A 15,261-nucleotide genomic window follows, 5' to 3' on the forward strand; every position below is an offset into this window, starting at 1 on the left:
GTGAGGAGCAGGAGCGTTCTGATTATTGTGCAGAGAACCTTGTGGTTTGATTTATTCTACCTACCTCTTATGACTTTTGAACGCCTAGTGCTGCATCCTGCTTATGATCTTTATGTTTAGATTTTGCATTTATCTCACTATGTTTATCTCTGTCTAGTATTGAACACTTAGATTAGTGGAGGATATATTTGTCATTACTTATTCATTTAGACTTACCAATTGTTGCTATCAGAATTAGTGGAGGGTTTATTCTTTCTCATTTGGGGCCTATTTGTGGTTTTGTGGGTTCTGGGATCAGGGAAGAACCCTTTTGGGACTGAGGGGAACGGGCCTGACGAAGGGGTAATCCCCGAAACGTTGCCCCCCTGTACACCCACCTTTTTGTTGCTGCGACCCCCCTTTTTTTGCCCCCCCCTTGTTTTGTCCCACTTTTTTCCCCCACACACCCCATATATGGTACTACCTTTATGTTATTGTAGTTTTCCATGTGTGGTATTGTATGCTTTGTTTTGATTCATTTGTGCATATATTAAAACTTACCTTTTTGGTTCTATACCTGTGATCTGATTTCTCTATATAGGGAGTGCTGGAATATTCAGTATTTTGTATTGTTTTGAGAGGGATTGGGTCCTCTCTAGTCCATGGCACCCCGCATTGTATACTTTATTTCATTAGTGTGAGTGCTGTACAACTGGCAGGGTGCTCATTTTTTCCCCTGCCCCTCTTTGCTACCAAATGGCTCGACACCTCTGACATCCGGGGTCCCTTTTGATCCCAGATGGCTAGGCAGACATCCTGGCTCCTATGCAAATGCTTAGGCTAACTGGGACTTATCTGGACTCAGAGTCCCCCTGTCACAGGAGACCAATGCTTTTAACACCAAAATACCCGGATCCTTTAATTGAGCAAAGCAAGCGATAAAATAAATTGTAATTTATTTACAGAATGAACATACACAGCTTGATTTACAATGACAACGAAAAATACACTTACTAGTTACGATGTTAAGTCTTGTTACAGGATGAATCTTTCACTGCATGATAAATCTTAGGTGAATCTCCTTCCTGATGGGTTGCACAGGTTCTTATAAGGTTAACATTCCTATCTTTAAACTCTGCAGCCAACCTCTGCGTGGGAACCAAATATTCCCACCTATCCCAGAGCTGCCAGTCCTGGGTAGCCTGGCACTGGGAGCTTCAGCATAGCAACTGGGCATGTGCGACAAACGTCATCTTTTCCTCACTTGTCATGCCAGACCCCCTGCCGGCTCAGTGCCTGAAAGTCTGGGCAGAGCAACCATATGCCAGGGTGGCTTTGAAATTCTCTTCCTTGCTAACAAAAGGTTTAACACCTCCATTTCCTTGCTAACAAATGGTTAACACATCCATATCCTGGACTGCCTTTGAAACTGGTCCTTTGAAGCTTGAGGGCGGAGTAGGTCCATCTGTTTCCTATGAAAATGGATTTTTATCCATACTGAATGACTTCCTCTGACCATTACTTTAATAAAAATTTAAACCTTAGGGACTTTTATTCATCAATTTTTTATATACCTTTATGAAAATTGCGCTATAACCTTTTTAATGATTTTACCTGACCAGCGCTCACAGCAAATCTCAGCGTGCTAGGACCTTCCTAGCAGGCGCTAGCTTAAATTCGTTCGCTGTGCTGCGGGCTACTGGGTTTTAAAACCATTTTTTCTTTGCGCGGTTACAGGGAAACACTGCTACAGTAATACATTTCATAGTTAGGCACAAAATGATAGCCACCTCATACCTGGTGGGCGACACACATACATGTTTATTGAATGCACAGTGTTTTTGCCATTACTGGGCTGCAGAGCTGGCAATCTACATTTTCCCAGTAAGGCTCAGGGGCCCCCAGCCGGGCCAAATACCATTATTAATGACCTGGGTACCCCCTCACCGTCACCCCCTCCCCCCCACAACCTTATCTACAGTTGGGGATACCCATGAACCCACTGCTGGTTCTGGGCTACCTGGCACTAACTGGGGTAACCCCTATGTTACCTAGGGATCCCCGCAGCTACAGGAACACTTTTCATCCCTGTGCCTCATTTTACTGTGCACAAAGCATATATGTATTTAACACACTTTGTTAATAAAATATACTTTAAAATATCCTATCCTAAAAGTCTTTCGGGTATGGGGAATAGAATAAAAAGCTGCACATTATTTCTTACGAGCCATATTCCCCACACACTATTGCATAGACTTAGAATGGATTCTAAGAATCCCCTCACAACCTTATAAGTACGGCTGGAGCACCTCAGAACCCCTATACAGGTTCTGGTTGACCTGGGAATTAAATGAGTATCCCCCTTAACCGAGGGACCTCTTGACTATTTCAGGGACACCTCACATCCCCATGTCCCTATTTACCTTTCTGTTCTGTGCTGAAGCATGGTTGGAGCACCTCAGAAACCATATACAGGTTCTGGGTGACCTGGGCATTTACTGGGTATCCCCATTAACCTAGGGACCCTTGACTGTTTCAGGGACACCTCACATCCCTATGCCCCTTTTACCTTTCTGGTCTGTGCTGAAGCAGGGAACCCCTAGTGGTGAGTCACGAAAGAGTTTTCAAAGGGAGGTATTGCCGGAACCATGTGTCTACATGTATCCAGGAATCACTCATGATTCCTGAGAACATTTTTGGGGTATCCAGCAACTCTGGACCCCAGCTACCTAGGCACATTCTGACAACATAAATGGAGAAGGGAAGAAACGAGTGCAAAAAATACTATGTATACAGAAAAGGATACTATTAGCCCCAATATTTGATGTAAATATCCTTGATGGGTGCCGCAAAGGGTTATAGGTGAGTTCGTTCTTAAACCACTAAACGTTTTGTAGAGAAGGAGGGGTCCAATGCGCACTCACATCCAGGTAGGGATATGCAAAAAAGAGAGATCACAATAGTGTAGTACTGTATGGAATCAATACAGAATAAAAGGTGGTAATGCAGTCACATTTTATGAGATCAAACAGGCACTTCGGTTAATAAGTTTAACCAAACTGATGTTGTAGGCTCTCCGATGTCAGGATACTTCTGGAGGTATATGCACTATCTGACGACAGGATACTCCCGATGTCCCACGAGCTCACAGATGGCAGAATATTTTCAATATATAAAGCAAAGAAAACACAAATAGTGTAATACTCTATACTGTATACCAATACTGATTTTGAGACTGTACACTAAATGCACTCACATTGTATATGTTGTTAATCGCTTTATGGTTGTTCAAGTAACCAACTTAAAAGGACTTCTGGAATCACAGGATACTCCCAGCAGGAAAAGGAAAAAGGACGCAGGAAAAAGGTATAATCTTTATAAAATAAATAATAAAAAAACACTTACAAAGCTGTATAAACAGACAGCCAAAAAGGTAGTACTGAAACAACTGGTTCCCCACTCTCAGTAAACCCCAGTGATGGCCATACACTAGGGGATACCACACGGAGGGTGTACAGAGCTCCAGACAGCTCTAAGGGGTCTGTACAATCCAGCAAGTAGGTGGGTATGAGCTATGATAGGTCCCAACGTGTTTCGTCCTATAGGACTTCTTCAAGGGGCTTTCTAAATGTCCTGCAGGCCTTTCCTAGTTAAATACACTCAAAATTTGCGCCTTTTTTCTTTCCTCGTTTCCTATTGGTTAAGCGCTGCGTTCCAATGTATATCCTATCCAATCATAGGAGCCACCAGCGTGCAGATGATGGTACATCAATGTGGTATATTTTATACAATCAACTCTATGATGTGTATATATTATATTAGCTGTTACACTCTGATGTATAATATGTAGTAAGCAAGATCATTAGTAATGGTTGTGTATTTGTGCATTTTTATATATCTTGTATGTTTGTTATATTCGTATATATGTTGTCTTTCTGTATGTTTAAGCTGACTTGTACACAGTACATGATTGACAGGCAGCACATCCAATCACGAGTTGCATATAAGAACTATGAGTGACAGTGTATGGAACCAATGAGATGTGACCTGTCTGTACTTAAATTCACCATGTACTGAGCTCATCATCCCCTGAAGAAGTGCGCATGCGCACGAAACGCGTTGGGCTATTGAGAAGCATTCCACAGCTGTACTGTGTGAGGAGCAGACCTTCCAAACAGTTTCCAGAGTTGCAGGCTATAGGAGGTGCAATCGGCAGTAAGATCTGGTAGATTGTCCCGCCCGCTGTGACGCACTTCCGGGCGTGGTTGGAGGACTCCACGAGGAGAGGAGGAAGTGCCTCCATTACCAGCCGACAGCATAGGAAACTCCTGAGGGCTACACGTGGCACACGTCCCCCAACATCACCTGCTGGACGTTTATACCATCCCCACCTGCATTTATTCTGGTGACTTGCTGTAAGTAGGATTCCGGTTTTTACACACCGGATCCCAGACCTCCTCGTCACTAGACAGCTGCTATTCATTTTATTGTGTTCATTAAATCATTTATAATATTAGTCAGCTTAATTGTCTTTGTTTAGTGTTGTCTTGTGTATGTATGTCAGTCTGTCTATATGTGTGTGTATATTGGTATAGTTATACAGTGTCACACTATGATCTTGTCCTTTTGTCTCCCCTGCATGATTTAAACTAATCCTGATACTGAGGAACCTGTTGACAACTGGATCAAAGCAACATTTGCTGGACACCCCAATTCACCAATTTGAACTCTATACTCTCCCATTTGGACTTTAAGGCGCCGGTCTGTATTGTTTCTTTTGCGTTCCAATGTCCTGCATATGCATTTCAGCAATAGCGCTGACGTCATCAGACCTCGATCAGTAGGCACTGGGTGTCAGCGCCTGTCATGCGTTCCATGCACGGCCAATAGGGAGGTGAGTAGTCTCACAGGGGTGGCGCTACCCAGGTAATCACTAAAATGTCATTGTGGCTATAAAAAAGCCAAACATACATAAAAAGTACTCCTATATTAGCTACATTAATGTACTGTTAATGGCATACAGTAGTAATAGAACACACTTGCCAACATCTAAGACATAGATTCTACAACAAAATAGAGACCTGTAATAAAAGCCATATATATATATATAGGTTCTAGTCTCCACAACCTCAAATGTGGAAAAAATACCTAAACATATATTAAAAAAACTGATTAAAAAACATGATACCAGACCTATGTTAAAAAAAGCATTGAAATCAAAATCAGCATTTAATCCCTTTGGTTGTAATGTTTTTAGCTCAAAGATCCAAAATGATTCTCGCTGTGACAGCTGCTGTACTCTGTTCCCACCTCTCCAGTGTGTTTGCACTTGTTCTACTGTATGCCCGTATATTTTTAGCCTTCAGAGTTAGAGTTGTGATATTTTTTTATATGTAGGGGAACGCTATGATTTTCCATCCCTAGATTGATGTTTCTCAAATGCTCAAGGATCCTTGCCCAAAAGGGGCGTGTAGTTCTTCCTATATATTATAGTCCACGTGGGCATATCAATATATATATATATATATATATATATATATATATATATAACGTGTACTTCTGCAATTTATAAAGGATTTAATTTTAAAACATTTACCTGTATGTTTAGAACTAAAAGTGTCAGTTTTTACCTGGCCATTCTTGCATGCTTTGCAGGTAGTGCACTTATAAAAGCCCTTTGGTGGGGATGGTAACCATTTTTCTTTTTCATTATCTTTTTTTATTTTCTTTAGGGCACTAGGTACTAATGAGTCTTTTAGGCTCTTCGCATGACTGAACATTACCTGCGGACGTTCCTCCAAAAATTCGCCCAAAATGGGATCCCCTTTTAAAATTTGATAATGTTTCTGTATTACCTTTTGGATTTTATCAAATTCACGATTATATTTAGTTATAAATGGAATAAAATTGTCTTTAGTTTGCTTTTTATCATTGATTATTAAAAGACTAGTTCTATCCATTGTGTCCACTTGTTTTCTTGCATACACAATTATTTATGTATTTATATTTATATTTATTTTTATAATGTATATTTATTATTTATTAATATACAATTATTTTTAATATATATCGTTAGATCTAAAAGTGAGAGCTCTAGATTGCTAATAGTAGAGGTAAAGGAAGGATTAAGATCATTCATATTAATATATTTTAAAAAGACTTCTAAAAGATCTTTACTACCATTCCAAATAAAAATGATATCGTTAATAAAGCGCTGCCATAGGACAAGGTTTGTGCCATATGGGTTATGTTAAAAAATATCATTTTGTTCCCATATTCCAAGAAAAATATTAGCTTTTAAAACAAGAGAATATACTTAAAGAGAATCAGATAGATTTTATTATTAAGAGTATTCGCTTTATTTTAAATAACAATTATTTTCTTTTTGATGATACATTTTATCTTCAGAAATGTGGGACCGCTATACAGTATGTACAAGGTTTGCGCCTAGCTATGCTAATATTTTTCTTGGAATATGGGAACAAGATTATATTTTTCAACATAACCCATATGGCACAAACCTTGTCCTGAGACGTATTAAACGTAACTGCTCAGAAATAGAGATTTTTCACGAACAAGCAGCTATTGTGAAAAAAGATTTACCGAAAAGAAATATAATAACATTTTACTACAAAAAGCAAGAAAACAAATGGACAGAATGGATAGAAATAGTCTTTTAATAATCAATGATAAAAAGCAAACTAAATACAATTTTATTCCATTTATAACTAAATATACTGTAATCATGAATTTGATCAAATCCAAAAGGTAATACAGAAACATTATCACATTTTAAAAGGGGATCCCATTTTGGGCAAATTTTTGGAGGAACGTCCGCAGATAGTGTTCAGTCGTGCGAAGAGCCTAAAAGACTCATTAGCACCCAGTGCCCTAAAGAAAATAAAGAAAGATAATGAAAAAGAAAAATGGTTACCATCCCCACCAAAGGGCTTCTATAAGTGCACTACCTGCAAAGCATGCAAGAATGGCATATTAAAAACTGACACTTTTAGTTCTAAACATACAGGTAAATGTTTTAAAATTAAATCCTTTATAAATTGCAGAAGTACACGTTATATGTGTTGATATGCCCATGTGGACTACAATTCTTCGGACAAGGATCCTTGAGCTTTTGAGAAACATCAATCTAGGGATGGAAAATCATAGCGTTCCCCTACATTTAAAAAAATATCACAACTCTAACTCTGAAGGCTTAAAATATATGGGCATAGAACAAGTGCAAACACCATTGGAGAGGTGGGAACAGAATACAGCAGCTGTCACAGCGAGAATCATTTTGGATCTTTGAGCTAAAAACATTACAACCAAAGGGACTAAATGCTGATTTTGATTTCAATGCTTTTTTAACATTGGTCTGGTATCATGTTTTTTAATCAGTTTTTTAATATATGTTTAGGTATTTTTTCCACATTTGAGGTTGTGGAGACTAGAACCTATATATATATGGCTTTTATTACAGGTCTCTATTTTGTTGTAGAATCTATGTCTTAGATGTTGGCAAGTGTGCTCTATTACTACTGTATGCCATTAACAGTACATTAATGTAGCTAATATAGGAATACTTTTTATGTATGTTTGGCTTTTTTATAGCCACAATGACATTTTAGTGATTACCTGGGTAGCGCCACCCCTGTGAGACTACTCGCCTCCCTATTGGCCGTGCATGGAACGTATGACAGGCGCTGACACGCAGTGCCTACTGATCGAGGTCTGATGACGTCAGCGCTATTGCTGAAACGCATATGCAGGACATTGGAACGCAGCGCTTAACCAATAGGAAATGAGGAGAGAAAAAAGGCGCAAATTTTGAGTGTATTTAACTAGGAAAGGACTGCAGGACATTTAGAAAGCCCCTTGAAGAAGTCCTATAGGACGAAACGCGTTGGATCTACCATAGCTCCTACCCACCTACTTGCTGGACTGTACAGACCCCTCAGAGCTGTCTGGAGCTCTATACCCCCTCTGTGTGGTATCCCCTAGTGCAGGGGGGCGCAAACTTTTTTCCCTGCGCCCCCCTGCCGGCTGTCCCCTCACTCCCGCGCCCCCCCCAACCCCAACTTACCCTCGCACCGGCGTAATGACGTCACGTTGCCATAGCAACGTGACGTCACATGACCTCGCAGCGTCATTTTGACGCCGCGTTGCCATGGCGACGCCGGGAGGAAGCCGCCGGAGCCACGGGTAAGTATGGTTTACAGAGGCCCTGCAGCTCCCCCGGCACTTAATTTAAGTGCCTTCGGGAAGCGCGCGGGGCCTCTGTAAACCCCGCGCCCCCCGTCGGCAGTCTCGCGCCCCCAGCCCCACAGATTGCGCACCGCTGCCCTAGTGTATGGCCATCACTGGGGTTTACTGAGAGTGGGGAACCAGTTGTTTCAGTACTACCTTTTTGGCTGTCTATTTATACAGCTTTATAAGTGTTTTTATATTATTTATTTTATAAAGATTATACCTTTTTCCTGCGTCCTTTTTCCTTTTCCTGCTGGGAGTATCCTGTGATTCCAGAAGTCCTTTTAAGTTGGTTACTTGAACAACCATAAAGCGATTAACAACATATACAATGTGAGTGCATTTACTGTACAGTCTCAAAATCAGTATTGGTATGTAGAGTATTACACTATTTGTGTTTTTTTTGCTTTATATATTGAAAATATTCTGCCATCTGTGAGCTCGTGGGACATCGGGAGTATCCTGTCGTCAGATAGTGCATATACCTCCAGAAGTATCCTGACATCGGAGAGCCTACAACATCAGTTTGGTTAAACTTATTAATCGAAATGCCTGTTTGATCTCATAAAATTTGACTGCATTACCACCTTTTATTCTGTATTGATTCCATACAGTACTACACTATTGTGATCTCTCTTTTTTGCATATCCCTATCTGGATGTGAGTGCGCATTGTACCCCTCCTTCTCTACAAAACATTCTGACAACACTACAGTATCTCCGCAAAACCCCCTTGAAACTCATACCGCAGCAATCTCTGCTTGCATGCACTCCTGGAAAGCTAAAAACACATAAAATACTTTATTACCGCACATTACAGGTTATGCATGTACAACCCTGGGCTCAAGAGCTGACTGTTCTTGAACCCTTATTATGGATTAGGGGTAATCAAACGGGATTAATAAACCTTTATTTGAGAGCCTGGTTACACTCCTACCTTCACAGTATAGCATTGCTTTTTCTTATTGCCCTAGAAAAGTATTGAGCATTATTATACTGGATTCAATTAGCCACAGTTTTCGAACTGCAACCATTTATGGAATAACATACTGCAATGTAAATTTTTTTATTTAAAGTGCGGTTTAAAATATCAAAAATGTACCATAGCTCAAAATATTTTTAATCACAACAGTATATCACAGCACAGATTATTTTTTCTTTAGCGTAATTAATTTAAGTTTGGAATTATTATAGTGACATTTTTAAATGTAAAAAAAAAAAAAGTATTCTTTACCTGAACTTTTTGGCACATCTGAAGATTAATGGTTTTTACATCATCTAGCTGTTGACGAAGAACTACCAGGGTGTCTTGCTTTTCATAGATATCATTTTCAAGGAGTTTCATTGCCATTTCCATTTCTGTTTTCATTCCGACCTGTAGTTCTAGCTCTTTTTCCAGTTCCTTGAGAAAAAAGAATGCAGTCACTAACATTGAATTTGCAGGGGAATGATTTATGAACATCTATGTGGTCATTATAATGTATTGGGATGGCTGCAAACTGATGCAAAAAAAATGTGATTTCATCAAGACAAAAAAAATCTATATTTTGAATCCGTGTTTATCCAGATTTTCATTTGAAAGACTTTGCTACATAGCCTCTTATACTTTACATGCAGACATATCTATCCACAATGTCATTAACACATACGGTGTACTACTGCTGCGGCAGCATTTATTCTTACTAATAACTGGCATGTACCTGGCATGTTCCTGGAATGTGACACTTTTCACCTGGAGCATGCCGGGCTCCTTTTGCCTTCCCAGCCAGGGGTCATGCCCGGCTGACGCGCGGTTGATGTGTTAATTAATAATGGTTCAGGATTTACTAGGCTGCAATGCTTCGCGTGTCCGCCAGATGGCATAAATTCATGAATTGTAATGCAGTAAATATATATATACATATATATATATACTGTATAACAACAACCCCTATAACCCCTAACATCCAGTACTGTACACATACAGTACTGTATATGCACATCAATGATACTGTAGGCCGGCAGGGGCGAGATGTGTTTGCAGCAGAGAGAGAACCGCTGCTCTCTCTGCGCAAACATCGGCACATTCAAAATTATTTAAAATATATTTTTATTCATAGTGTAGATGTGCAGGGGGTCTCCGGAGCTGAACCGCGTTGGTTTCAGGTCGGGGGACCCCCTGCTCCCCGAGATACAGCCCCCTTTATGAGGTGCCGGTATCCCTCTGCGTTTAAAGGTCCCGATCACGTGACCGTGGCCTGTAAAGCAAGCAGAGGGATACCGGCACCCCCTAAAGGGGCCTGTATCTCGGGGAGCAGGGGGTCCCCGGACCTAAAACCACAGCGGTTCTGCTCCGGAGACCTTTTGCACATCTACACTGTGAATAAAAAACATATATAAATAAACACTCGTTCTTTACCTTAGCGGCTATGTGCTATGGTAACGAAGCAGCATTTCTGTATTTTAATAATATTGTACAGTGAGCAGGGGGTTCCCTGAGCCAGAAATTAATGCTCAGGGACCCCCTGCTCCTGCCCAATATTATTAAAAATACAGAAATGCTGCTTCATTACCTTAGCGTATAGCCGCTAAGGCAATGAAGGGGTTAACTCACCGTGCCCGCTTTATTGTGGGTAGCGGGGGTGGGTGAGGGGGGTATTTGGCCATTGGTGTGAGTTTAGGACTTGCGGGGGCGTTGCGGGTGCACTTAACCCCTTCACGACCGTAGCAGTTAATACCGCTATGGTCATGAAGGGGTTAAGCCCTCCCGCTACCCCCCGCAAGCCCTAAACAACCACCGTTGGGGCTAATACCCCCTTCACCCACCCCCAAAACTCACACACAGCAGCCGCCAAAAAATAAATAAATAAATCTAAATAAATAAATCAATATAAATAAATACATTTAAAATACATTTTTATTTATAGTGTAGATGTGCAGGGGGTCTCGGGAGCTGAAACCAATGCTGTTCAGCTCTGGAGACCCTCTGCACATGTACAGTATAAATAAAACAAACACATCAATAAATGAATAAAAAACATATATAAATAAACACTCGTTCCTTACCTTAGCGGCTATGTGCTATGGTAATGAAGCAGCATTTCTGTATTTTAATAATATTGTACAGTGAGCAGGGGGTTCCCTGAGCCCGAAATTAATGCTCAGGGACCCCTGCTCCTGCACAATATTATTAAAAATACAGAAATGCTGCTTCATTACCTTAGCTGATAGCCGCTAAGGCAATGAAGGCAGAATAGCATGTTTATTGGGGTCATTTGATTTGCCCCCAATAAACATTGCAATAAACAACATACAGTACACCCCCTGTGTATTTAAAATACATAAACAATAAATACATGACATACTTATTTTTATTGTGTGTTTTAAACCTGCCTGCCTTCACTGTAATCTATGTAAAAAACCCTCCCCCTATTGTGTTTTAAACCTCCTGCCTTCATTGTAATCTATGTAAAAAACCCTCCCCTATTGTGTGTGAAGCTTCCCTGCCTTCACTGTAATCTATGTAAAAAACCCTCCCCCTATTGTGTCTGCTAAACTTCCCTGCTTTGACTAATCTGTGTAAGCCCCCCTCCCCCTATTGTGTCAGTAAAATCTGCCTGGCCTGTGTTTCTGTGAGTGCAGTGTACTGTATGTAAATGTGGGGAGGGGGATCCCGTGTAAATAACCACACCCACACCCACTACCCACTACCCACGGCCCCTCCGCTGCTTGCTGCAAAACAGAGACAAAAATTAAAACATACAAAGTAATGTCCCCTAACCCCATAATCACCATAGCGGTTATTAACCTCTACAGTCATTAAGGGGTTAACCCACCCTCACCCACCACTCGGGACGCCTACATACCCTCCCACACTAACCCCCCCACCCGTGAGGCCTAACCACCCACCCACTACCCACAAGGGAGGCCTACTCACATACCGTTGGGGAAACACCCCCCCCCCACCCCCAGTACCCACAATAAAAACAATACACAGCCCCACAATAAACATCATTCTATTTATTAAATACATTACCCACCCCCTGTGCCCCCACCCATAAATACAAGATTTATTCTTTTACATACAGGGTTCATAACGCAGCCCCACGCGAGTCCCCGGTGGGCTGGTGGGGCACCTGGACAGACCTACAGTTTACCAGCAGCCCTTTTTACACAGGTTCTGGAGGCCTGCTGGTGGATCCCGCCAGCACCATGGCCCCCAGGTGGTCTCCTTGGGTCACCGTGGGCCACAATTGGGTCCCCACGGTAGGCCCGCGGATGTCTGGGAGCCCCGGGTCAGACCCACAGGTGTCTGCGGGGCCTCGGGTGGTTCCCTCGGGGGTCTGGGGAACTCACGGGTGCTCACTATGGGTCCGCGGTGCCCCCACAGAAGTGGGACCACACATCATCATCCCCGCACCTACGGGTCGGCGGTGCCCCCACAGAAGTGGGACCACACATCGTCATCCCCGCAGACTACGGGTCGGCGGTGCCCCCACAGAAGTGGGACCACACATCGTCATCCCCGCATGTGTCACCCGTGGAACCACCAGCCTGATACCCTTGGGATACCCGAGGATACCGCAGGTGGTCTCCAGAGGTCCCACGCAGAACCACGAAACCAACCCTGAATGTAAAAAAAATAAACCTGGCCTATACATTCAATACATACACCCTCCCCCCCAACACCTACAGTACAATAATGTGCAAAATAACTATTATCCAGATATGGATAATAGATTAATTGCCCATTATTAAAAACATTAACTAGCATATTCAAATAAATAAAGTACTACTGACCTCATCAATACGAAGTGTCCGTAGCCAGCAACATCCTTGTCTTGCCCACAACATACATAGCAAATACAAAGCCAATACATTGCAAGTACATTCAGATATCAATTAACCCCTTAAACACCTTATCAGATAATAACCGCAAAGGTGATTAAGGGGTTAAGCCACACAGGCCCGATACCCACCCTTCACCCATGAATTTGTACAGTGGCTTCATCATGCAACTATATATATATATAGAGAGAGAGAGAGACATATATATATATATACAGTATATATATATATACACAGTATATACACACGATGAACCAATATACAAATAAATGTAGAAGGGTTATCAAAAGCATACTGTCCTACAACCAAACACTTCTCCATACAGACACTACATTAAAATCAATTTCCTTTAATAATCCTAACTGATCTCACAATCTATATCATCACAAACCAATGAAAAGCCAATGAAACACCTCACATTCCAATATATATGATGCATAAAATCTATGCACCATATACATTCTGCAAATGAATCAACCAAGTAAACAAAAATCAATTAGCAATCATTATTTACATCCCTAAACAATTCACACTCCATCACGAACAATGAAACAATTAACTAATTCACGCCTGGAGCAGAACAATTTAGCCTGTGAAAAAAGATAAGTACCAACCAAAATACAACCTTTAAAACCAAGGCTAGCCCTGACCTCCCTCAAACACACAATACAATACCAAGGAATACATCTATCTAATTTTAAAATACTTTAAACTCACAATAATGCATAGCAGCATAGACAAATTAATTTAGAACACATCAAATCAAGCTTTTAAAACAACATCATTTCTTACCCTGTATGTATATATCTCTCTAGACATATATACATACATACATACAGTGGCAAGAAATGATATACCACAAAAAAAAAAAAAATACACATGTTAAAAAACCTTTTGAAAAAATTAACAAGTTAAATAAAATACATTTCTTTAGTTCACTTACCATTACTTGGCCCCACCGACTCCCGTTGCGCAGCTTACTCACGAACCAATCCACGATCAGGAACCCATAAAATAATAAACCATTAAAAAAATAAACATTAAACTAAAAATCCAAATCAATCCACGGGTCTTCTATTTGTAATCCATCTTCATCTGTATTCTTCTTTCTTCTATCTCCTTCCAGCGGGGCGGGGCGGGGCGGGGTCTTCTCCCCGTCTGCGGCCACGCCCTGGTCTTCTTTCTTGCTCGGAGGTCCTTCCTTCGCGGCGTCTGGCTTCAAAATGAGACGACATAGGCTTTTAAAGGCCTATGACGTCACATTTTTCGTCATGGTTCCCACGGTCCTGATTGGCCGTGAAAACCATGTGTTTTGGCAGAAAAAAAAAAAGATGACGTCACTTAAAGGCAATGACAGCACAGCCAATCAGAATGGCTTTGCTTCAATTGCCTTTAAGATGACGTCATGAAAAGACACATGGCCGCCCTCACATGGTATGGTAGCCAATCAGAGCGTGGGAACTCCATCCCTACTCTGATTGGCTCTATTACCATGTGACAGAGGCTTGGGGGGAAAAAGGATGTGACGTCATTGAAAGCTTGTCACATGGTACTAGAGCCAATCAGAGTAGGGATGGAGTTCCCACGCTCTGATTGGCTACCATACCATGTGAGGGCGGCCATGTGTCTTTTCATGACGTCATCTTAAAGGCAATTGAAGCAAAGCCATTCTGATTGGCTGTGCTGTCATTGCCTTTAAGTGACGTCATCATTTTTTTTGTCGGCCAAAACACATGGTTTTCACGGCCCAATCAGGACCGTGGGAACCATGACGAAAAATGTGACGTCATAGGCCTTTAAAAGCCTATGTCGTCTCATTTTGAAGCCAGACGCCGCAGAGGAAGGACCTCCGGGCAAGAAAGAAGACCAGGGCGTGGCCGCAGACGGGGATAAGACCCCGCCCCGCTGGAAGGAGATAGAAGAAAGAAGAATACAGATGAAGATGGATTACAAGTAGAAGACCCGTGGATTGATTTGGATTTTTAGTTTAATGTTTATTATTTTATGTTTTTTTATTTTATGGGTTCCTGATCGTGGATTGGTTCGTGAGTAAGCTGCGCAACGGGAATCGGTGGGGGCAAGTAATGGTAAGTGAACTAAAGAAATGTATTTTATTTAACTTGTTAATTTTTTCAAAAGGTTTTTTAACATGTGTATTTTTTTTTTTTTGTGGTATATCATTTCTTGCCACTGTATGTATGTATGTATG

At 41.3% G+C, this 15,261-nt stretch overlaps 1 protein-coding gene across 1 annotated transcript in view; it reads right to left on the reverse strand.

The window, feature by feature from the left end:
* Positions 1–15,261, reverse strand: part of LOC142495763 (RUN and FYVE domain-containing protein 1-like) — a 597,647-nt gene that overhangs the window by 390,800 nt on the left and 191,586 nt on the right. The window contains 1 exon segment of the mRNA XM_075601692.1: positions 9,460–9,627. Coding sequence (XP_075457807.1) covers positions 9,460–9,627 — 168 coding nt within the window.

Source organism: Ascaphus truei, chromosome 5, assembly GCF_040206685.1.
Source record: "Ascaphus truei isolate aAscTru1 chromosome 5, aAscTru1.hap1, whole genome shotgun sequence".
In the NCBI taxonomy this organism is placed as follows: Eukaryota; Metazoa; Chordata; class Amphibia; order Anura; family Ascaphidae; genus Ascaphus; species Ascaphus truei.